Source organism: Schistocerca gregaria, chromosome 11 (genome assembly GCF_023897955.1).
Source record: "Schistocerca gregaria isolate iqSchGreg1 chromosome 11, iqSchGreg1.2, whole genome shotgun sequence".
Lineage (NCBI taxonomy): Eukaryota > Metazoa > Arthropoda > Insecta > Orthoptera > Acrididae > Schistocerca > Schistocerca gregaria.
Window position 1 is genome coordinate 100,728,005 of NC_064930.1, and position 23,669 is coordinate 100,751,673.

Genomic DNA, 23,669 nt, shown 5'->3' on the forward strand with positions numbered 1-23,669 from the left:
GACAGGTTTGAAAATCTCCTCTCCAAGCTGTGGCGTAATATGTTCACATTGTTTCAAAGAAGTAATGACCGTTTTTTTTCACGTTTCCTGACATTCCCTAAATTCCCCACTTCACAGTTGTATTTGATAACGGAATCTCACTTATTTTTTGTGTTGGGTTTCCATCAAACAATGTATTACTTGTTACATTTCCTACAATACGTTCTTCTGCCAGGATGTGAGTTGACACCTTTGCAAGTAACAAAGGTAGCTCATAAGAAACTCTGGTGTTAAGTATTTTCTGTTTTGGAGACTTTTTCCATAACGGATTTAGTCATAGATTTTTCCCCTTTATTTTTGAATTTGCTACACATTCAGGATTAGTCGATAGATGCCTTTCAAGTTTTGATTGTTTCACGCATTCGTTGCATAACAATTAGTCACACACACACACACACACACACACAAGGCTCTTCCTCAGCAGCATAATACACGAACGAGAGCGTTTTTGGTGTTTTGCTACTAGTTCAATTTTTTATCTTGGCGCGGTTCGCGTATGCCCGCCCAGACGCGGGAGATTGCTGCGTTGCCAGTTGCACGCGCCAAGCAAACTTACGTTTAGGGGGGAACGCGCAGTCTATGAAGTAAAGCCACCACGGCCGCATTAACCCTTTCGCTGCTACAGAGACGTGTTCCAGCAAACCGCGCTGTGCGCGATTTTGTCATCACTGCACTGCTCGAATGTGCAGACACATGGTGTTCCGACTGCTTTCACACGCTTTACCATTCGATTTCACAAAACTATTTGGCCCAAAAATTTGATTTTTAAACATCTTCTTGACTGATACCTCCCCCCTATTAATGACTTAATTTTGTTTCGATGTTCAACGCAGTTATTGTGCAGCATTAAATGTAGTAAACCACTGTACGAAATTTTGAAGAGTTTACAGAGGTAAAAGTCCATAATGTATACTTTCCGTATGGTTGATTTCAGTTGCCACTAGAAATTCCAAAAAGTTACATTCAAACGAATAAAATTCATGAAGTAAGACACTTCGAAATTGTTTTTTAAAAAAGAAAATATTAAGCACAGAACAAGATGTGAACTCAGAACCTTTCGACCAGCAGCCAAACACTTTAACCATTACGCTAACGCAACTGATCATTCAATATGATTTGAGGAGAAATTTACAATCAGACGCAAAATACCAACAAACACTGTTGGTATGACAATGAAATACTGGCGTTTCGTCGAAGTACAACAGGAAATAAACAATTACCGCTGTTCTTTATTGCGAAAAAGTGGTTAGTGAGAATGGTACAAACACCTTTGCTATTGCCTGAATTAGGAGGTTTATTGCTTGTTTGGCTTAATTAATTAATAGAAAAAACCTATTTTTCAACATAACCTGCAGCTTACTGGGAGTGCCTGTACACTCGCACAGTGCAACTCAAGAGCTAGACGTCCTGCAGCATAAATAACCTCCGCATAATCCATGCACAGCTTACTGTGGAGTGTATCGTTCCTTGTAAGGTGCGAGATCTGGGCTGCGGCGTGGGTGGTTTTGGTACTGGCGGCCATACCTGACTGGTGCTGCCACCTGGCGAGGAGCGCGCCCAGCGAGACGACGAGCGCGATGGCCGCTAGGAGCGCCACTGTCGCCAGCAGCGTTAGCCCGCGCTCCATGGCGGTGCGGAGGCGCCACCACGTGGGCTTCCTGAAACACCAGACAGGAGAGGAGAGGAGAGGAGAGGAGAGGAGAGTAAAGGAGAGGAGAGGAGAGCAAAGGGATCTGGTCAGACTGCAGCACGACATGACAGTTCCAATTAGTTTACCATTGCTGTTCTTGTGGTCTTCAGTCCTGAGGCTGGTTTGATGCAGCTCTCCATGCTACTCTATCCTGTGCAAGCTTCTTCATCTCCCAGTACCTACTGCAACCTACATCCTTCTGAATCTGCTTAGTGTATTCATCTCTTGGTCTCCGATTTTTACCCTCCACGCTGCCTTCCAATACTAAATTGGTGATCCCTTGATGCCTCAGAACATGTCCTACCAATCGATCCCTTCTTCTGCCCAATCCTATTCAATATCTCCTCATTAGTTATACGCTCTACCCATCTAATCTTCAGCATTCTTCTGTAGCACCACATTTCGAAAGCTTCTATTCTCTTCTTGTCCAATCTAGTTATCGTCCATTTTTCACTTCCATACATGGCTACGCTCCATACAAATACTTCCAGAAACGACTTCCTGACACTTAAATCTATACTCGATGTTAACAAATTTCTCTTCTTCAGAAACGCTTTCCTTGCCATTGCCAGTATACATTTTATATCCTCTCTACTTCGACCATCATCAATTATTTTGCTCCCCAAATAGCAAAACTCCTTTACTACTTTAAGTGTCTCATTTCCTAATGTAATTGCCTCAGCATCACCCGACTTAATTCGACTACATTCCATTATCCTCGTTTTGCTTTTGTTGATGTTCATCTTATATCCTCCTTTCAAGACACTGTCCATTCCATTCAACTGCTCTTCCAAGACCTTTGCTGTCTCTGAGAGAATTACAATGTCACCAGTGAACCTCAAAATTTTTATTTCTTCTCCATGGATTTTAATACCTACTCCAAATTATTCTTTTGTTTCCTTTACTGCTTGCTCAATATACAGATTGAATACCATCGGGGAGAGGCTACAACCCTGTCTTACTCCCTTCTCAACCACTGCTTCCCTTTCATCTTTACACAAAATGTTCGACTGCTGCCCTGACCAGCACATTCTCCACATCTGTCACTAATTGAAAACGGCTGGTAAATGGCAATGGAAATGACAATAAACCGGTCCTGGGATGCTACAGACACTGACATGTCTACAAATTTCTTTATTGGCAAACATATGCGTGTTCATACTAGGCATATGAGTAAATTGTCAAACGAAGATCCTGTGCTAATATTTATTTCTATGAAATAAAGGAAATGGTTCAAATGGATCGGTGGACTATGGGACTTAACATCTGAGATCAACAGTCCAATAGAACTTACACTACTGGTCATTAAAATTGCTACACCAAGAACAAATGCAGATGATAAACGGGTATCCATTGGACAAATACGATATACTAGAATTTACATGCAATTTGGGTGCATAGATCCTAAGAAATCAGTACCCAGAACAACCAACTCTGGCTGTATTAACGGCCTTGATACGCCTGGGCATTGAGTCAAACAGAGCTCAGATGGCGTGTACAGGTACAGCTGCCCATGCACCTGTACAAGTACAGCTGCCCATGCAGCTTCAACACGATACCACAGTTCATCAAGAGTAGTGACTGGCATATTGTGACGAGCCAGTTGCTCGGCCACCATTGACCAGACGTTTTCATTTGGTGAGAGATCTGGAGAATGTGCTGGCCAGGGCAGCAGTCGAACATTTTCTGTATACAGAAAGGCCCGTACATGACGTGCAACATGCGGTCGTGCATTATCCTGCTGAAATATAGGGTTTCTCAGGGATTGGATTAAGGGTAGAGCCACGGGTCGTAACACATATGAAATGATACGTCCACTGTTCAAAGTGCCGTCAATGCGAACAAGAGGTGACCCAGACCTATAACCAATGGCAACCCATACCATCACGCCGATATGGCGATAACGAATACACGCTTTCAATGTGCGTTCATCGCGATTTCGCCAAACACGGATTCGACCATCGTGATGCTGTAAAAAGAAGCTGGATTCATCCGAAAAAACGACGTTTTGCCATTCGTGCACCCCTGTTCGTCATCGAGTACACCATCGCAGGCGCTCCTGTCTGTGATGCAGCGTCAAGGGTAACCGCAGCCACGGTCTACGAGCTTACAGTCCATGCTGCTGCAAACGTCGTCCAACTGTTCGTGCAGATGGTTGTTGTCTTGCAAACGTCCCCATCTGTTGACTCAGGGATCAAGACGTGGCTGCACGGTCCGTTACAGCCGTGCGGATAAGATGCCTGTCATCTCGACTGCTAGTGATACGAGGCCGTTGGGATCCAGCACGGCGTTCCGTATTACCCTCCTGAACCCCCCGATTCCATATTCTACTAACAATCTCGACCAACGCGGTCAACAATGTCGCTGTACGATAAACCGCAATGGCGATAGGCTACAATCCGCCCTTCATCAAGGTCGGAAACGTGATGGTACGCATTTCTGCTCCTTACACGAGACATCACAACAACGTTTCACCAGACAACGCCGGTCAACTGGTGTTTGTGTATGAGAAATCGGTTGGAAACTTTCCTCATGTCAGCACGTTGTATGTGTCGCCACCGGCACCAACCTTGTGTGAATGCTCTGAAAACCTAAACATTTGCATATCACAGCATCCTCTTCCTGTCGGTTAAATTTCGCGGCTGTAGTACGTCATTTTCGTGGTGTAACAATTTTAATGGCCAGTAGTGTAGAACTAATTGAGCCTAAGCAACACATTCATGCGCGACGCAGTATTCGAACCTGAGACCGTAGCAGTCACGCGGTGCCGGACTGAAGCACCTAGAACCGCTAGGCCACTGTGGCCGGCAATTAAATGAAATATTGTCTCAAAAATACGGTATAAAACCCAAAGAGCTTCTGGCCGTATGTAAAGTACACCAGAAGCAAAATACAGGCATTACCATCACAGCACGATAGCGATGGAAATGTTACCGATGATGGTGCCTCTAAAGCGGAGTTACTAAATACAGTTTTCCGTAACTCCTTCACGGAAGAAGACGAAGTAAATATACCAGAATGCGAAACCAGAACAGCTGTTAGCATGAGTGACACCAAAGTAGATATCTCAGTTACTGCGAAACCACTCAAATCATTTAAGAAAGGCAAGTCTTCCGGTCCAGATGGTATACCAGTCAGGTTCTTTTCAGGGCATGGATACACGATAGCGCCTTTCTTAGCAATCATATACAACCGCTCACTTGACGAAAGGTCTGTTCCTCAAGACTGGAAAGCAGCACAGATCACACCAATATTCAAGAAAGCAAATGGGAGTAACCCATTGAATTACAGACCTATATCACTGACCTCAATTTGCTGTAGGGCTTTGGAGTACATACTGCACTCGAAAATTATGAATCACATTGAAGAAAATGACTTATTGATACATAACCAAAACGGATTCAGAAAATATCGTTCTTGTGCAACAAAGCTAGTTCTTTATTCCCATGATCTAATGAGTGCTGTCGACGAGGCATCTCAGATCGATTCCATATTCCTAGGTTTCCACAAGGCTTTTGATACCGTTCCTCAAATGCGACTGTTAATCAAATTGCTTGGATATGGAGTATCGTCTCAGTTGTGTGACTGGATTCGTGATTTCCTCTCAGTGTGGTTCCAGTTCGTAGTGACAGACGGTAAATCATCGAGTAGAAGTGAAATCTTGCGTTGCGCAAGGTAGTGTCATAAGCCCTCTGCTGTTCCTGATTTATATAAATGATGTAGGTGATAATCTGAGCAGCCCCCTTAGACGACACTGTAATTCACCGTCTAGTAAAATCATCAGACAATCCATTTCAATTACGAAATGATCTAGACGGAATTTCTGTATGTTGCGCAAAGCGGCAATTAGCGCTAAACGAAAAGAAGAGCGAGGGTACTAAAAGAAAGCCGATAACTTTTGGGTATACGATAAATGGCACAAATCTAAGGACTGTCAATTCGACTAAATACCTAGGAATTACAATTACGAGCAACTTAAATTGGAAAGACTTCGTAGATAATACTGTGGGGAAGAAGAAACAAAGACTGCGCTTTGTTGGCAGAACAGTTACGAGATGGAACAAAAGCCACTAAAGACACAGCCTACACTACACTTGTCCGCCCTCTGTTGGAATATTGCTGCGCAGTATGGGACCCTTACCAGGTAGGATTGACGGAGGACATCGAAAAAGTTCAAAGAAGTACAGCTCGTTTCGTGTTATTGTGCAATAGGGGTGAGAGTGTCACTGATATAATAGGCGAGTTGGGGTGGCAGTCACTGAAACAAAGGCGGTTTTCTTTGTGGCGAGATCTATTTACGAAATTTCAATCAGCAACTATCTCTTCCGAATGCATAAATATTTTGTTGACACCCACCTATGTAGGGAGAAATGATCATCCTAATAAAATAGGAGAAATTAGAGCTCGAACGGATTTAGGCGTTCCTTTTTCCCACGAGCCAGTAGAGAGTGGAAAGACTCTTTTCCAATCGCCATTCGAGAGTGGAATGGTAGAGAACTAGTATGAAAAAGGTTCGATAAACCCTCTGCCAGGCACATAAGTGTGAATTGCAGAGTAACCATGTAGATGTAGATGTACTTTGCATATTTTTACTCTCTGATGCCATGTTGTTATGGTCTTCAGTCCAGAGACTGGTTTGATGCAGCTCTCCATGCTACTCTATCCTGTGCAAGCTTCTTCATCTCCCAGTACCTACTGCAGCCTACATCCTTCTGAATCTGCGTAGTGTATTCATGTCTTGGTCTCCCTCTACGATTTTTGCCCTCCATGTTGCCCTCCAGTACTAAATTGGTGATCCCTTGATGCCTCAGAACATGTCCTACCAACCGATCCCTTCTTCCAGTCAAGTTGTGCCACAAACTCCTCTTCTGCCCAATTCTATTCAACAGAAGTGCAGTGCAGCCTTTGTCGCAGTGGGGAAACAGTGGTTTATCTGACGTGCAAAACGTCGCGACCGCTGGCTTTCGAGCCGAGGGTTGAAGCATTTCCGAAACGGCTGAGTCTGTAAACGGTTTGCGTACGACCGTGGTTAAAGAATAACGTGTCTGGTGGGATGGCGCTGTGCAAAACAGGTGCCGACGTAGCTGTAGTGCAGCAAGGTGGGAGGCGTGAGTGAGGACTGCCTAGGTGTGTAGCTACGGGCTCACAGGCGTGCCACTGGCAACAAATCATCGCTCAGATCAACCTAGGGGCTAGTTACAGGGTATCCAGAAAAGGACTCCCTGATTTCAAAATTAAATATCTCGAAAACAAAGATCGATAGAGGAATGCAGTAAACGGTATGTTTATTGTGAAAGCTGTAAGATGTTTATACAGCTGTTTGAAATAACAGTTACAAAAGCCGCTAACAGATGGCGCTGTAATCGCCATACGTAATGCCTAGTATAAATAGTGATCCGAAGCCCAGAGCGATCAGTTCCACTACTGAAACGTGAAAGGAGGTTAGCGTATCGAAGGAAGAGATTAAAACCATGTACTCCATTGAACAGCGCGTTTTTCTGGTGCTGGAGTACCACAGGTTAGAAGAGAGTCCTACGGCAACAAGGCGAAGTTTTCAAGCACGATTTAATGTTCCAAAAGGACCCGGTGCGGAAACCATTCGTTCGCTCTTCGCAAAATTTCAACGAACAGGCAGCGTAACTGATGATCTAGTGGGGCATGTTGGCCGCAAGCAAATCGCAGTTACGCCTGAAAATATCGCCACAGTTTCTGGAATTATTCAGCGAAATCCAATGTCATCCGTACGTAGAATTGCATCTGAGACTGGTTTGAAGCGTTCCAGCACGCAGAAAATACTGAGAAAGAGCCTACACGTGTTTCCATTCAAAATTCAAACGCATCAGGCCATACCCGTACGAGCTGTGCAACAGAGGGTTGCCTTTGCTAATCAGATGCTCACAACGATTGATGGTGAAGGATTTGATGTTGGCTGCATCTGGTTTACAGATGAAGCACACTTCCACCTGAATGGATACGTGAACTGGCGATTTTGGGGATCCGAAAAGCCATATTGGTGTGAAGCGAAACCCCTGCATTCTCCTAAAGTTAGTGTGTGGGATGCAGTATGCAGCAGAGGCATTATTGGCCCTTTTTTCATTCGAGAAACGGTCACTGGTGCACGTTACGTTGCAATTTTGTAACAATTTGTCGCCACACAGCAAGCGTTAGAGGATCGACCAGGTACTGAATGGTTTATGCAAGATGGAGCCCGACCACATCGGACCGAACAAGTGTTTCGCTTTCTTGAGGAGTACTTCGGGAATCGAGTCATTGCTTTGGAATATCCCACATTGAATGGTGCAGGCATGGATTGGCCTCCATATTCGCCGGATTTGACTCCCTGTGACTTTTTTTGAGGGGCACAGTGAAAGACACGCTCTACCCGAAGCATCCCGCCACGCTGGACGAGCCTGAATCGGCGATCTCTGTGGCATGTGAATCCATTTCGGTTGAGGCACTACGAAATGTGATGGCGAATTTCATTCTTCGTTTGCGCCACCTCTGTAGTGCCAATGGTGAACATTTTGAAAACATTGTGATGTAATTTTTTGCGAAGATTGTATTCATACGATTATCTCACTTACGTTTTCTGATATGAGCTGTACAACGTACAGCGCCATCTGTTAGCAGCTTTTGTAACTATTTTTCCAAACTGATGTATAAACTTCTTACAGCTTTCACAACAAACATAATGTTTACTGCATTCCTCTATCGATCTTTGTTTTCGAGATATTTCATTGTGAAATCAGGGAGCCCTTTTCTGGACACCCTGTAGTTAGTTAGTCACATGTTCCACTGATCAGTCTCACGCTAACCATTATGATCTGGGACGTGTCAAGTGCATCACACATGAACGAAATTTTTTTTTAAGAAAAGAAAAAGCTTAAAGTTTTTATTACTTATCCTACTCCGTTAAATGGCACAAAATGCATATATTATACGTATAGAATTATTTAATCCTATTCAAGAATTCATCTATGGTATAGAAGGAGTTGTCAAGGAGATATGATTTCAATTTATTTTTAAAACTGTTACTGCTGCTGTTGTCACACATTTTCTTTCATCTGGTAACTTTTCGAAAAGCTCTACACCAGCATATTTTGCCCCATTCTGTGCCAAAGATAGGTTAAGTAGAGGATAGTGTAACTCAATTTTTTCTTTTGGTATTATAATCATTTTTAAACTGATCAATGCTGTTGAGAACAAATTCCATTTCTGAGTCAATGTACTGTCAGGCTGTTGTAAGAATTCCTAACCTTTTACAGAGGTGCGACTATGAGCCTCAGACATTATTGTAACCACTTTCCTTTGAGCCGTGGATACTTTAACAAATAAAAATAAAATAAAATAATAATAATAAATTGTAATAATAATAATAATAATAATAATAATAATAATAATAATAATAATAATAATAATAAATCACACATTTGCTATACATGGATGATCTAAAACTACTGGCAGCAACAAAACATTAACTCAACCAATTACTACAGATAACACAAGTATTTAGCAATGATATAAATATGGCTTTTGTAACAGACAAATGTAAGAAAAATAGCATAGTCAAGGGAAAACAGACTAAACAAGAAGATTACATATTGGATAGCCACAGCGACTGCATAGAAGCGATGGAAAAAACAGATGCCTATAAATATATAGGATACAGACAAAAAATAGGAATAGATAATACAAATATTAAAGAATAACTAAAAGAAAAATATAGGCAAAGACTAACAAAAATACTGAAAAGAGAATTGACAGCAAGAAACAAGACAAAAGCTATAAATACTTATGCTATTCCAATATTGACCTACTCATTTGGAGTAGTGAAATGGAGTAACAAAGACCTAGAAGCACTCAATACACTTACAGGATCACAATGCCACAAATATAAAATACATCACATACATTCAGCAACAGAAAGATTCACATTAAGCAGAAAGGAAGGAGGAAGGGGATTTATCGACATAAAAAACCTACATTATGGACAGGTAGACAATTTAAGAAAATTGTTTATAGAACGAGCAGAAACTAGCAAAATACACAAAGCAATCACTCATATAAATACATCTGCTACACCACTGCAATTTAATAACCACTTCTACAACCCTTTAGATCACATAACATCAACAGATACGAATAAAGTAAATTGGAAAAAGAAAACACTACATGGCAAGCACCCATATCATGTAACACAGCCACACATCGATCAAGACGCATCCAACACATGGCTAAGAAAAGGCAATATATACAGTGAGACAGAAGGATTTATGATTGCAATACAGGATCAAACAATAAACACCAGATATTACACAAAGCATATTATTGATTTCAATACCACAAAAGATAAATGCAGACGTTGCAAACAACAAATAGAAACAGTAGATCACATCACAAGCGGATGTACAATACTAGCAAATACAGAATACCCCAGAAGACATGACGATGTAGCAAAATAATACATCAACAATTTGCCATACAACATAAACTAATAAAACAACACGTTCCAAGATACAAGTATGCACCACAAAATGTTCTGGAGAATGATGAATACAAATTATACTGGAACAGAACTATTATAACAGATAAACAAAACCACATAGCAAACCTGACATCATACTCACCAATAGAAAGAAAAAATTAACACAACTAATCGAAATATCCATACCCAATACATAAAATATACAGAAGAAAACAGGAGAAAAAAAATGGAAAAATACATCCAACTGACTGAGGAAGTCAAGGACATGTGGCATCAGGATAAAGTTGACATTATACCAATTATACTATCAACTACGGGAGTCATAGCACGCAATATCCACCAGTACATCAACGCAATACAGCTACATCCAAAGTTATATATACAACTACAGAAATCTGTAATTATTGATACATGTTCAATTACCCGAAAGTTCGTCAAGGCAATGTAACGTATACCATATGGTATGACTAAAACTACTAAAACAGAGAAAAGCATACGATTAAATAAAACATATATTCATTTCAACATATACATTACGATATGAATGACACTTACGTGAAATTCTAGGAAAAAAATTGCAGATAATTCACAAATGAGAGCGACTTATTAATTCTGCGTCTCTTTTCTGCAAATAAGTATCAATACGGCTAACTGTGGAGCCAACGAATGACATACAGGGTGTTTCAAAAATGACCGGTATATTTGAAACGGCAATACAAACCATACGAGCAGCGATAGAAATACATCGCACGGGCGACGTCTTTAATTTCCTGAATGAATATTTCGATGATCGTGTGATTGCTTTGGGCTATCCGAAACATACAGGAGGCGGCGTGGATTGGCCTCCCTACTCGCCAGACATGAACCCCTGTGACTTCTTTCTGTGGGGACACTTGAAAGACCAGGTGTACCGCCAGAATCCAGTAACAATTGAACAGCTGAAGCAGTACATCTCATCTGCATGTGAAGCCATTCCGCCAGACACGTTGTCAAAGGTTTCGGGTAATTTCATTCAGAAACTACGCCATATTATTGCTACGCATGGTGGATATGTGGAAAATATAGTACTATAGACTTTCCCAGACCGCAGCGCCATCTGTTGTTGAAAATTGTAACTACTGTAATTTCGAAAGTTTGTCCGCCTGAAAATGTACTGTTGTCCCAAGCATATTGCAACAAACGGTGTATTTCTATCGCTGCTCGTTTAGTTTTTATTGCCGTTTCAAATATACCGGTCATTTTTGAAACACCCTGTCAGAGAGTTGATGCCTACTGGCTGTGACAAGAGAGCCATGTTAATTCTTTTTTTTTTTCTCTCTCTCTCTTGTCTTAAAAAATCGATACATATAATATAAGTTCAGTAAATTAAATATCGTCCCCCGACGCGCGTTGTGTACGCTCCACTGCTACTGCTGCCAATCGCTGTCTGTCAATCTGACAGCACGTTGACGTCAAACATACGCGGTGGTCACATTAATCGACAGTACAGTGCACTTTGCTATCATAGTGTCTTCCGTACACCCAGTACGGAATATCTACATCTGCACAGACACTACACACGTCCCCGTACGGTGCGTGGCGGAGGGTACGCTGTACCACTACTGGTGATTCTCTCCCCTGTTCCACTCGCAAGCAGAGTGAGTAAAAAACGACTGTCTGTGTGCCCCGTAGGAGACCTAATTTCTCGTACGTTACCTTCGTGCTTTCGTTTGCGCAATGTGAGCCTTGGCGGCTGGCGCTAGGGTGTTTCTCTTTGTAATGGTACTTGAATTACGCAACCATTACCCACCTGACCTGAACCTCTCCATACCAGCAACATTCTACTGTGTTTCTGCAAAGTAGTTGACATATTTCTGAGACAACATTCAGATTTCACTTCATTTGTGATACATCGATATGTTTGCCGGCCGGTGTGGCCGTGCGGTTCTAGGCGCGTCAGTCTGGAACCGCGTGACCGCTACGGTCGCAGGTTCGAATCCTGCCTCAGGCATGGATGTGTGTGATGTCCTTAGGTTAGTTAGGTTTAAGTAGTTCTAAGTTCTAGGGGACTGATGACCACAGATGTCGAGTCCCATAGTACTCATAGCCGGTTGAACCATTTTGAACATCGATATGTTTATATTGCAATGATATTATTCTTGTGTGTGTTCTTTCTTTTGTCACTATGATCTTTGACGTACTTGTAACTCTGATTTTTGGCCGCGTAAGCGATTGTTAGTTAGTTGTTAACTTGTTAGAGAGTCGGACCTTGAAGAGGTCAAGTCGTGGACGTTATGTTGAAAATACGAATATTGTCGTCAGCTTATAAAATGTGAACTTTAACAGTGAGGAAGATGTTTTCAAGTATGTTTTGTATTGTGAAGTGATGTTTTGTGTGTCGCGTCATATTGCAATAAAAGCAGTTAAAAGGAAGTGTAACTTAAATTCGGAGTGCTGATTATTTTGTTTAACATCACAATTGTGCTAACTTTGAAAGGTTTAATCTCCAAGAATGGTTTGAGAAGCGCATCTACAAAACTTTTGAATATAGCACAATAAAACCTAAGCCTCTTTGCATCCGAGCTTGGAATCATAACCATCTAGATTTTCAACCATTCAGCTATGATTTTACGACGAGAATAGCGTGGGAAACACGAAAAGATGAGTGTCTAGTTTTTTCATTATCACATGAAATGAGACACGCGAAATATCCTCAGACTTCAGGTAGAATATTGTAATTCCGATCCCAAAGAAATCAGGTGCTGACAGATGTGAAAAGTACCGAACAATCAGTCTAATAAGTCACGGATGCAAAATACTAACGCGTATTCTCTACAGACGAATGGAAAAACTGGTAGAAGCTGACCTTGGGGAACATCAGTTTGAATTCCGTAGAAATTTTGGAAAACGTGAGGCAATACTGACCCTACGACTTATCTTAGAAGCTAGATTAAGGAAAGGCTAACCTACGTTTCTAGCATTTGTAGACTTAGAGAAAGCTTTTGACAATGTTGACTGGAATACACTCTTTCAAATTCTGAAGGTTTTAGGGGTAAAATACAGGGAGCGAAAGGCTATTTACAATTTGTAGAGAAACCAGATGGCAGTTATAAGAGTCGAGGGACATGAAAGGGAATCAGTGGTTGGAAGGGAGTGAGACAGCGTTGTAGCCTATCCCCGATGTTATTCAATCTGTATATTGAGCAAGCATTGAAAGAGACAAAAGAAAAACTCGGAGTAGGTATTAAAATCCATGGAGAAGAAATAAAAATTTGAGGTTCGCCGATGACATTGTAATTCTGTCAGAGACAGCAAAGGACTTGGAAGAACAGTTCAATGGAATGGACAGTGTCTTGAAAGGAGGGTATAAGATGAACATCAAGAAAAGCAAAACGAGGATAATGAATTTAGTCGAATTAAGTCGGGTGATGCTGAGGGAATTAGATTAGGAAATGAGACACTTAAAGTAGTAAAGAAGTTTTGCTATTTGGGGAGCAAAATAACTTAAAATGGTCGAAATAGAGAGGATATAAAATGTAGACTGGCAATGGCTAGGAAAGCGTTTCTGAAGAAGAGAAATTTGTTAACATCGAGTATAGATTAATTGTCAGGAAGTCATTTCTGAAAGTATTTGTATGGAGTGTAGCCATGTATGGAAGTGAAACATGGACGATAAATAGTTTGGACAAGAAGAGAATAGAAGCTTTCGAAATGTGGTGCTACAGAAGAATGCTGAAGATTAGATGGGTAGATTACATAACTAATGAGGTGGTATTGAATAGGATTGGGGAGAAGAGGAGTTTGTGGCACAACTTGACAAAAAGAAGGGACCGGTTGGTAGGACATGTTCTGAGACATCGAGGGATCACAAATTTAGCATTGGAGGGTAAAAATCGTAGAGGGAGGCCAAGAGATGAAGATTCACAAGGATGTAGGTTGCAGTAGGTACTGGGAGATGAAGAAGCTCGCAAAGGTTAGAGTAGCATGGAGAGCTGCATCAAACCAGTCTCCGGACTGAAGACCACAACAACAAGAACAACAATAATACTCAGAAGGCTACAACTTCCTACAGTGGTCTATGGTATTCCTCAGTGTTTATCTCCACACTAAATATCATCGGAATCGGTTCAGCGATAGAATCCTGAAAGCGTAACAGAGTCAGTTACTTTCACAATTAATAATACTGGCAGTAGAGCGCTGAGTATGGGTTACACATGATGAGAACCGAATAAGCACTCTATTGATTACGGTGGATTGTACACTGAAGCGCCAAAGAAACTGGTACAGACATACGTATACAAATACAGAGATATGTAAACAGGCAGAATACGGCGCTGGGGTCGGCAACGCCTGTATGAGAGAACAAGTTTCTGGCGCAGTTGTTACATCAGTCACTGCTGCAACAATGGCAGAATGTCAACATTTAAGTGGCTTTGGACGTGGTCCTACAGTCGGAGCACGAGCAATGGGGACACAGCACCTCAGAGGTAGCGATGAATTGGGGATTTTCCCGTACGACCATTTCATGAGTGTACCGTGAGTATCAGGAGTCGGGTAAAACGTCGACATCGCTGCGGCCGGGAAAAGATCCTGCACGAACCGGACCAACGACGACAGAAGAGTCTCGTTCAACGTGTCAGAAGTCTGACCTTTCCGCAGACTGCTGCAGATTTCAGTGCTGGACACACAAGTGTCAGCGTGGGAACCGCTCAACGAAAGATCATCTGTGTGGGCTTTCGGAGCCGATGACTGCACAACGCAAATCTTTCGCCTCGCCTGGACGCGTCGACACAGACATTGTAGACTGGAAACATGTTGCGTGGTCGGACGAGTCTCATTTCATGTTGCGCGAGCGGATGGACGTGTAGATGTATGGAGACAACCTCATGAGCCCATGGAACCTACACGTCAGCACAGGACTGTTCAAGCTGGTGGAGGCTCTGTAATGGTGTGGGGCATGTGCGGTTGGAGTGATGTGCGACCCCTGATACGTCTACATACGACTTAGACTACATCTACGTAAGCATCCTGCCTGATCAGCTGCATTCATTCATGTCCATTATGCGTTCCGACGGACGTGGCCAATTCCAGCAGGACAATGCGACACACCACAGAATTGCTACAGAGTGAATCCAGAAAAGGTCTTCCGAGTTTAAACACCTCCGCCGGCCACCAAACTTCCTAGATACGAACATTATTGAGTATATCTGGGGATGCATTGCATCGTGCTGTTCAGAAGAGATCTCCACTCCCTCGTAGTCTTACGGATTTATGTAGCGAAATGCGAGGAGACCCCATGAGGATGCACGCCTGTTGCAGAAAGTGGCAGCTGGCCCTCGGAATGAGAAAATGTAACCCGTTGCCAATGTGTAGGCAGTAAGACACTTTACCGTAGAACGGTCTCTAGAAGCGGTTACTTCGATAAAATGTTGGTTGGTTTGGGTTCAAATGGCTCTGGGCACTATGGGACTCAACTGCTGTAGTCATCAGTCCCCTAGAACTCAGAACTACTTAAACCTAACTAACCTAAGGACATCACACACACCCATGCCCGAGGCAGGATTCGAACCTGCGACCGTAGCAGTCGCACGGTTCCGGACTGCGCGCCTAGAACCGCGAGACCACCGTGGCCGGCGGGTTGGTTTGGGGGAGAGGAGTAAACAGCGAGGTCATTGGTCACGTCGTATTGGGGAACGATGGCGAAGGAAGTCGGCCATGCCTTTTCAAAGGAAACATCATTCTGGCATTTGCGTGAAGCGATTTGGGGAAATCACAGAAAGCCTACATCAGGGTCACGATCAATGGACCACCCTGTACATATCTCGTTATTCACGAAGATATGGAAATATTTTAATATGTTGTTTTATCAATAAAACTAAAGAGAAAGGTTCATAATAAACTTAGGTTCGCAAATGTTTAGTTACGGCTAGTAAAATATTTTGCCTAAAATTTAGCAAATTGGCCAATATGAAGCCTTGGCACAACTGTAGGATGTTAAAGTAAAGCACGATTTCCATTTATTTTGTTATTATTGGTCTGGTGAATCTAATAAAACATGTCCCAAATGTGTATCTGCAGTAGTTTTCCAGAACATCCAGAGAAACAAAGATTATTATAGAGGTAAATTTGTTAACTTTCCATTACGAATTGTGAAACTGAAACGAGCGACAAAATCTGTTCAGTTAAATGCATTGAACTCGGTCCGCAGCTCGTGATCGTGCGGTAGCGTTATCGCTTCCCACGCCCGGGTTCCCGGGTTCGATTCCTGGCAGGGTCAGGGATTTTCTCTGCCTCGTGATGACTGGGTGTTGTGTGATGTCCTTAGGTTAGTTAGGTTCAAGTAGCTCTAAGTTCTAGGGGAATGATGACCATAGATGTTAAGTCTCATTGTGCTCCGATCCATATTGCACCGTTGAACTCGGTGGAGACATTTTGGAACATTTATTGTGAGTGTATCGTGAAATTGTATGTACACTGTACAACTTCCTTAACACTGAGCTTTGTTTTGTCCGGTTCTACATTAATTCACGTGTGCTGTGGTATTAATAAAGGCAGATTATCTGACACATTCATACAGTTTCAGTTAATGTTCTTAGCATCATTTTTCCAAATAAAATTCTCTACAATTTCTGTTGAAAACTTTGTGCAGTTGTCTGGAATTTCAAAAAAACAAATTAGGCCTAATAGTTAATAAAGTAATAATTTTACGAAATTACTTCTTTGCTTCTCTGGATGTTCTGGAGATACACGTTTGGGACATGTTTTATAAATTCACCAGATCAGTAACAACAAAATAAATGGAAATCGTGGTGTATTGTAACCTCGTATCGTTTTGCGATGGCCACATGTTAGAGAAGTTGCTAAATTTCAGACAAAATCTTTTATTGGCCGTAACTCCGTAACTAAAGATTTGCGGACATATGTTTATATAAACTTTTTTCTTGCAGCGGTGTACCGTAGGTCTCTAGCAGAGCGTAGCGTTCCAAAGGATTGGAAAAGGGCACAGGTCATCCCCGTTTTTAAGAAGGGACGTCGAACAGGTGTGCAGAACTATAGACCTATATCTCTAACGTCGATCAGTTGTAGAATTTTGGAACACGTATTATGCTCGAGTATAATGTCTTTTCTGGGGACTAGAAATCTACTCTGTAGGAATCAGCACGAATTTCGAAAAAGACGGTCGTGTGAAACCCAGCTCGTGCTATTCGTCCACGAGACTCAGAGGGCCATAGACACGGGTTCACAGGTAGATGCCGTGTTTCTTGACTTCGATACAGTTCCCCACAGTCGTTTAGTGAACAAAGTAAGAGGATATGGACTATCAGACCAATTGTGTGATTGGATTGAGGACTTCCTAGATAACAGAACGCAGCATGTCATTCTCAATGGAGGGAAGTCTTCCGCAGTAAGAGCGATTTCAGGTGTGCCGCAGGTGAGTGTCATAGGACTGTTGCTACTCACAATATACATAAATGACCTTGTGGATAACATCCGAAGTTCACTGAGGTTTTTTTGCAGATGATGCTGTGGTGTATCGAGAGGTTGTAACAATGGAAAATTGTACTGAATTGCAGGAGAATCTGCAGCGAGTTGGCGCATAGTGTAGGGAATTGCAATTGAATCTCAATGTAGACAAGTTTAATGTGCTGCGAATACATTGAAAGAAAGATCGCTTATCATTTAGCTACAAAATAGCAGGTCAGCAACTGGAAGCACTTAATTCCGTAAATTATCTGGGAGTGCGCATTAGGAGTGATTTAAATGGAATGATCATATAAAGTTGATCGTCGGTAAAGCAGATGCCAGACTGAGATTCACTGGAAGAATCCTAAGGAAATCAAAGGAAGTAGGTTACAGTACGCTTATCCGCCCACTGCTTGAATACTGCTCTGCAGTGTGGGGTCCGTACCAGATGGGGTTGATAGAAGAGATAGAGAAGATCCAACGGAGAGCAGCGCGCTTCGTTACACGATCATTTAGTAATCGCGAAGGCGTTACGGAGATGATAGATAAACTCCAGTGGAAGACTCTGCAGGAGAGACGCTCATTAGCTCGGTAGGGGCTTTTGTTGAAGTTTCGAGAACATACCTTCAGCGAAGAGTCAAGCAGTATATTGCTCCCTCCTACGTATATCTCACGAAGAGACCGTGAGGATAAAATCAGAGAGATTAGAGCCCACACAGAAGCATACCGACAATCCTTCTTTCCACGAACAATACGAGACTGGAATAGAAGGGAGAACCGATAGAGGTACTCAAGGTACCCTCCGCCACAAACCGTCAGGTGGCTTGCGGGGTATGGATGTAGATGTAGGTATAGATGTAGTTTTACTTGTAGAATAACATGTTAACATATTTGCATATTTTCGTGAATCACCCACCCCTCCTCGTTTCTGCTAGTATGTGCAGGCTTGTCAGGAATTATTGTTGATATTTTGATACGGTCTTTGAATCCTGAGACCAGCCTCTTGCCAGTATCGACATCGATAACACGCAGAAATCGTTGAGGTTTTCGAGACCCGGGACGAATGAACAATACAGGGTGTTACAAAAAGGTACGGCCAAACTATCCGGAAACATTCCTCACATATAAAGGAAGAAAGTATGTTATGTGGACATGTGTCCGGAAACGCTTACTTTCCATGTTAGAGCTCATTTTATTACTTCTCTTCAAATCACATTAATCATGGAATGGAAACACACAGCAACAGAACGTACCAGCGTGACTTCAAACACTTTGTTACAGGAAATGTTCAAATTGTCCTCCGTTAGCGAGGATACACGCATCCACCCTCCGTGGCATGGAATCCCTGATGCGCTGATGCAGCCCTGGAGAATGGTGTATTGTATCACAGCGGTCCACAATACGAGCAAGAAGAGTCTGTATATTTGGTACCGGGGTTGCGTAGACAAGGGTTTTGAAATGCCGCCATAAATGAAAGTCAAGAGGGTTGAGGTCAGGAGAGGGTGGAGGCCACCGAATCTGTTGTTGAGAAGCGTACGAACACTTCGACTGAAATGTGCAGGAGCTCCATCGTGCACGAACGACATGTTGTGTCGTACTTGTAAAGGCACATGTTCTAGCAGGACAGGTAGAGTATCCCGTATGAAATCATGATAACGTGCTCCATTGAGCGTAGGTGGAAGAACGTGGGGCCCAATAGAGACACCAACAACAATGCCTACCCAAACGTTCACAGAAAATCTGTGTTGATGACGTGATTGCACAATTGCGTGCGGATTCTCGTCAGCCCACACATATTGATTGTGAAAATTTACGATTTGATCACGTTGGAATGAAGCCTCATCCGTAAAGAGAACATTTGCCCTGAAATGAGGATTGACACATTGTCGGATCAAACCATTCGCAGAAGTGTACCCGTAGAGGCCAATCAGCTGCTGATAGTGCCTGCACACGCTGTACACGGTACGGAAACAACTGGTTCTCCTGTAGCACTCTCCATATAGTGTCGTGGCCAACGTTACCTTGTTCAGCAGCAACTTCTATGACGCTGACATTAGGGTTATCGTCAACTACACGAAGAATTGACTCGTCCATTGAAGGTGCCTCGTCGTTCTAGGTCTTCCCCAGTCGCGAGTCACAGGCTGGAATGTTCCGTGCTCCCTAAGACGCCGATCAATTGCTTCGAACGTCTTCCTGTCGGGACACCTTCGTTCTGGAAACCGTCTCGATACAAACGTACCGCGCCACGGCTATTGCCCCGTGCTAATCCGTACATCAAATGGGCATCTGCCAACTCCGAATTTGTAAACATTGCACTGACTACAAAACCACGTTCATGATGAACACTAACCTGTTGATGCTACATACTGATGTGCTTGATGCTAGTACTGTAGAGCAATGAGTCGCATGTCAACACAAGCACCGAAGTCAACATTACCTTCCTTCAATTGGGCCAACTGGCGGTGAATCGAGGAAGTACAGTACATACTGACGAAATTAAAATGAGCTCTAAGATGGAAAGTGAAGCGTTTCCGGACACATGTCCACATAACATCTTTTCTTTATTTGTGTGTGAGGAGTGTTTCCTAAAAGTTTGGCCGTGCCTTTTTGTAACACCCTGGGTATGTACATAATTCAGTTTGTGCAGAATCCTCAGAGACGATTCGTACTCGCAACTGGTCAATTGTTGTGTGCCAGGCACGAGAGGAAGAGGTGCCAACCAAGTCACGAGAACGGACATGACAAGCAGTTAGTTACCCACCGTACTGGCTTGCCTGGCCTAGCATGACGTCGCGTTTTCTGGAAGTCGCTGTGAGTAATTGCCTCCTGCAGTTCGACCTTCGCGCTTGTTCACTACCTTGGGCCTGCGAAGACGCTGGGAAAGCTCGTGGCAGGCAGCATTGCGGCTCAGTTTTGCTGACGCTAAGACCTAAAAGGGATGGTCATCCTTAAAGCTAGATGGCGCTATAGACGTATGAAATTTCTCTCTCTCTTTGTTCGGCACTACAGTCCTTCTACAAGCTTCGCCTACTTTGTCACCTGTCCCCAATCGTCTCTGCCCACTGCTTTCCTACTCCAGTCACTGATTCCCAGTGCTCTGATGTCCTCCTGCATATCTTAAGCCACCTTCTCATTGTAAGGTGTCAGGCAGATCCAACACCTTCCATGAAAACCCTGACATGATAAGCAAATCCAGTAGTATGTCACATAGCTCCGAATAAATCGTGATATTAAATTAACCAAAGTAATACGAGTAACGAGTGAGCAAATGGAATACCACAGACTAATACAAGAATGCCTAAATGCATGTCATACCTTCCCACCGTGAGACCGACGCAGTTCCGAGGGGAGAAACGAGAACAGGAGCCGAGAGCAGAACCGTGTTAAGCTAGAAGGCCCTACGATAAGGGTCGGACTGGACACCCACGCCGCCAGCTTACCTGTACGACTACCACCCGCACGTTTTAGCGTGAGACTTTTTCGCGTCTCAGGTACGTCAAGGACCACCCCACAATCCATGTTAAAAGATAGAGCCCTCCAGAAGAACAGTATAGATCTTACGATAACGTTAAAAGGACCACACCAGCTGCAGGTTTTAGCGTGAGACTTTTTAGCGTCTCTGTTACGTTGCAAACTTTAAAAACATTGCCCCACCACGAAAAGTATAACGTTTCTCATTGGATAGACAGAATTTTTGTAGGCGGAGCTTAAGGTTAACATTGAGTCCCTGATTGGTCAGGTGAAAACACAGCCAGATAGTTTTTTTTAAACCAACTTCGGTAAATGGTTGTAAGGAGAAGTTGCTTCCGAGATGGCGAGGTGAGCGGAGCTGTGCTGCCCGCTGCCGCCCTGACGCTGCCTAAACACCGACAAGGTAATGAATGCACGCGATGCCGTATAACAGCGCAAAGGCATCACTCAGAACTGCAGAAGTCTCATCTGTTACACCCCCTTTTTGCGTAATACTAGTGTCGATCGTCAATTAAAGCTCATGGTGTTCACATTTGCCACTTGAAGTAAAAACCTGAAATGCGATGATTTTTCTGTTATACAGTTATTGAGAAGCCACATCAGCCACTGTGCAACTTATAAACAATGTTTTGTGAATAGAATAAAATTTCCAATGGTAAACTTAACTGCTTTTTTTGACGTTATTTTACCAGCTAACTAAAGATAGGAAAGCCTTGAACCCCTTGCACTAAATTTAGTTAGTATTAAGATTCTTTTACAGTGCAGTGGAGCTGACGCTGAGATCATTAAGTATTTGGTTATATCATTGCTAGTGTCACTGAACTCTTCTGAATTCTACATGTCATGTGTGGTCTGGCGTCTCCTTACCAGCAACAGGTCCCAGGTTCAAACTAGTCAATTCCCTAAAAAACACGCTCAGAGCGTCGTTGCGCGAAAGTGGTAGGGAGACACGATATAGAACAAACAGACACCACCATAAATGTTAGATCATTGCTCTTCCTCTCCTCCTCCTCCATTCAGCCTTTCCTATAAACGCCTTTCTTAAGAATCCGATTTTACGATTTAGACTGCCATCGAGAAAATGGGGGCCAATTATCCTTCCTCCCATAATGCCTCACCATACATTAATCCGCCAAGGTCGCTGATGTTCCACTTGTCGCAGCCATCGTGCATTTTCCGTTGCCCAATACTGCATATTATGCCGGTTTACGTTACCGCTGTCGGTGAATGACGCTTCGTCGCTAAATAGAAGGCGTGCAAAAAATCTGTCATCGTGCCGTAATTTCTCTCGTGCCCAGTGGCAGAACTGTACACGACGTTCAAAGTCGTCGCCATGCAATTCCTGGTGCTTGGGAATATTGTACGGGTGCAATCGATGTTGATGTAGCATTCTCCACACCGACGTTTTCCAGATTCCCGATTATCGCGCAATTTGTCTGCTACTGATGTGCGGATTAGCCGCGACAGCAGCTGAAACACCTACTTGGTCATCATCATTTGTTGCAGGTCGTGGTTGACGTTTCACATGTGGCTGAACACTTCCTGTTTCCTTAAATAACGTAACTATCCGGCGAACGGTCCGGACACTTGGATGATGTCGTCCAGGATACCGAGCAGCACACATAGCACACGCCCGTTGGGCATTTTGATCACAATAGCCATACATCAACACGATATCGACCTTTTCCGCAACTGGTAAACGATCCATTTTAACACGGGTAATGTATCACGAAGCAAATACCGTCCGCACTGGCGGAATGTTACGTGATATCACGTACTTATACGTTTGTGACTATTACAGCGCCATCTATCACAAACCGAAAAAATGGTCCAACTAAAACATTCATGGTTCTTTACATACTACACGAATATGTAATAAAAAATGGGGGTTCCTATTTTAAAAAACGCAGTTGATATCGGATTGACCTATGGCAGCGCCATCTAGCGGGCCAGACATAGCGCCATCTGGTTTCGCCCTTCAAGCTATACAAGTTTCGTTCTTTGTAGTCTTTTCGTTTGACGCTTATTTCGTGAGGTATTTGGCCCAGTCACTATCAATGGACCACCCTATATATATATTTTAAAACATGACTACACTTTGCATTCAGTAAGTTTCGTTTGTTATGATGAATGCAATGTATTTTCAACTAGCAAAAGATTTTTGTATGTGATATAATTGAAGTTTAACAAGTTTCAGATTGTTTACTTTACTTGCAATGCGAAACCTTGCTTCTCTCCAAATTTCATGATTCTAGGTCAATGGGAAGTATCCAGGCTTTTGATGAGCGAGTTTTCTACTTTCGAAACATAAGAAATAAATGCCGTATTTTTTTGGCTGAATGACAGACTGACAAGGACCCTAGATTTTAATACGTGACATAAATTTTAACTTGATACGTAACCCGATCCTCAGAAAAAGCCTTCTTAACAGTCGGACAGACAGACAGAGACACTGAAAGGTAGGCGGACACAAAAGCGATCCTGTAAGTGTTCCATTTTTACAGACTGAGGCACGGAACCCCGAAAAAAGGACGAAAAACG

General features: G+C 42.8%; 1 protein-coding gene across 6 annotated transcripts in view; it reads right to left on the reverse strand.

Annotated features, from left to right (window-relative positions):
- Positions 1–23,669, reverse strand: part of LOC126295227 (neprilysin-2-like) — a 229,318-nt gene that overhangs the window by 149,182 nt on the left and 56,467 nt on the right. For all 6 annotated transcript variants that reach the window (XM_049987572.1, XM_049987574.1, XM_049987573.1 and 3 more), the window contains one exon: positions 1,564–1,697. In XM_049987572.1, coding sequence (XP_049843529.1) covers positions 1,564–1,697 — 134 coding nt within the window. The remainder of the gene's footprint in view (positions 1–1,563; positions 1,698–23,669) is intronic.